Source organism: Neophocaena asiaeorientalis, unplaced genomic scaffold (genome assembly GCF_003031525.2).
Source record: "Neophocaena asiaeorientalis asiaeorientalis breed wild unplaced genomic scaffold, Neophocaena_asiaeorientalis_V1.1 scaffold1, whole genome shotgun sequence".
NCBI classification, from domain to species: domain Eukaryota; kingdom Metazoa; phylum Chordata; class Mammalia; order Artiodactyla; family Phocoenidae; genus Neophocaena; species Neophocaena asiaeorientalis.
Genome location: NW_020171981.1, coordinates 3,224,968 through 3,227,455, shown reverse-complemented (window position 1 = coordinate 3,227,455; position 2,488 = coordinate 3,224,968). Strand labels below are relative to the sequence as shown.

At 46.4% G+C, this 2,488-nt stretch overlaps 1 protein-coding gene across 1 annotated transcript in view; it reads left to right on the top strand.

The window, feature by feature from the left end:
• Positions 1-964, top strand: part of MRPL45 (mitochondrial ribosomal protein L45) — a 13,534-nt gene extending 12,570 nt beyond the window's left edge. The window contains 2 exon segments of the mRNA XM_024746188.1: positions 90-263; positions 469-964. Of these exon segments, the coding sequence (XP_024601956.1) occupies positions 90-263; positions 469-555 (261 nt within the window). The 3' untranslated portion in view covers positions 556-964.
• Positions 965-2,488: the final 1,524 nt, after the last annotated feature.

The window sequence follows — 2,488 nt, the reverse complement described above, 5'->3', positions numbered from 1 at the left end:
GAGAAAAGTTTCAGTGGTTGATCTGTTAGTCTAGATTCAGAATTAAACAACTCTGAGGACTAACCGACTAGATGTGCTTTCATTTTCAGACTCTGGCCATCTATGATCGGTTTGGCCGGTTGATGTATGGACAGGAAGATGTGCCCAGGGATGTCCTGGAGTATGTTGTCTTTGAAAAGCATCTGGTGAATCCCTATGGGAGCTGGAGAATGCATGGCAAGATCATTCCCCCATGGGCACCCCCTAAGCAGCCTATCCTTAAGGTAAAGCAGCTTGCATGGTTTAAGACATGGCATTCTAAGCCACTCCTGTCGGGCTCCACCTAGTGGACAGAGAGGGTGATGCACCACCAGGAAGAGGAGTCCTCTTGTTGGCGGCGGGCACGGAAGTGGGCGTGGAGGCGGGCATGAATCTCTTAGGTAAGCCATGGACTTGGATAGTAGATAACTCAGTATCCTGCTCTTTCAGACGGTGATGATCCCTGGCCCCCAGATGAAACCTTGGGAAGAGTATGAAGAGCCGCAAGGAGAGGCCCATAAGCCTCAGCTAGCGTGATGGCAAAAGTGACTCCTCGGGTGAAGCGTGGGTGGTGATGTGGCTGGAAGCTGTGAAGTCTGGGGGTCTGGGAGCTGTGAAGTCATCCATTTTCTTCATGCTGTAGAAAGAGCTACCTTTGTTCTCTCTTGCCCTGCTTGGGTCTTTTTAGCAGTCTCATCCTCAGTAACCACTACTGATGGTTGGGCCCTAGTGGGTTGGCCCTGTGCACAGCAATGGACGTACTTCTTCTTTTTTTAATCTTATATCTAGCTTCTAACTCCAGATGAAAAACAGTATGTTTCAGAGAACATCTGATACCAGCTTTTCCGGCAGCAAGAACTGTCAGGAGCAAACTGGCAGAACTTTCTTTCTAATTACAGGGCAGGATCAGAGTTTGAAATAAAACACTATCAGGTATTGGACAAATGTGGTGGGTTCTGTATATTTCTCCTGGTTCAGGATGGAAGTAGACCAGCCTTCAGAGGGCAGAAGTGGAAGTTATCTTAATTGTGAGTGATGTGACTTACAGGAAATCCGGACTTGGGAAAAATAATTAGTGTTTATAAAAGTGGCATCATTTAAGAGGGTCTTTTCGCATACACTGGCTCACTGAATCAATATTTGTATTTCATAGATGAATGTAAATCCAAAGAAATCATTTAGCCCTCAGCCTTTGGATTTTTTTCTTAATTATCAGCTGCATCCTGGTGTGATCCCAAGAAGCGTTAGAGGAGGAAGGGGCCATGGTAGTGTGGATACATTTGGGAAATCCATCAATAAGACTTAGTTCCCTGATTTCTAGCACCTTTTGGAGATGGTGACTTCTTTTCCATCCCGAATTTGGAGGCAAAGATACCAGAATATGGACCCATGTAGAGTGAGACAGCCCAGCCCCTTCTTGTTCCTTAGCTCAAGCTGGAGGAGGATGTGGGACTCCTCGTGCTCGTGTCCTGGGTCATCTGAGGTATGACAAGGGAAATCACTGTCCCAGCAGCAAGCTTGGTTTATAGTACTATTACTTTGATCCATGAGGGCTCCCCTTAAAAATCAGGACCTTAATTCTTGTGTTTCTGTTTTTCAAATCTAGTATTTTCTTTTAAGGAGTTTATCACCTGGGTTAAGGATTAATCTGTTCTGACCTTGTCTTGAGAGTAGAGCCCAAAGAAACTGGAATCAGGTTGAGAATAACCTGACCCCTCAGTCTCTGTAAAGCTACCACTTCAGCAAAGCAGCAAACAGACCAGGCCTCCCTGGGGAAAACTGATGTTTTCATAACAGCTGCTGAGTGCTGACCATAGACACAAGATGTGTATGCTTAGGGAAGAGGCAGCACTATTGGTTAATCCACAGCAGCCACCCTCATCGTGCTACTTAGTTTCAACCCTTTTGGCTTAAAATGTACATCAGTTTCCAGCATTGTTGCCCAAGTGAGGTTTGATCATATCCTATTTGCCTGAGCCCTGGATTAAGGCAAAATGAGAAAGGAAGTGCTTTGAGTAGGATCCACAGCTGGGGAGTATGGAGTAAGGGGAGGCAATCCTGGGAGGGTAGGGAAACAGACACAAAGCACACTTAATGGCTAAACGATGTCTTGATTTCTCTGAATATATTAAAACACAGTGTTTCACATAAGCTGTTTCACCTCACTCCACCTCACTCCCCTCACTCCCCTGTCTCAGGGGTTTCTAGATAATCCTAAATAGCGGCTAAGCCAGGGAGCCACCAGGGAGCCAGAGGATAAGTGCAATTTTCATTTCCCCTTGGGATCAAATCCAGCTGAGCAAATGGCCCAGATGTACAGGATTGGCTTGAAGGGCCGGGCGGAGACCATCTGCAGTGCCACCCATGTAGCTGGGCACTGGCTGAGAATTAGCCAGACAGTCCCATTGTCCTGAAGGCTGCCATGTGGCTACCTTGGGCTTTAGAGCAGGCATTGTTCTTTCTTTATCTA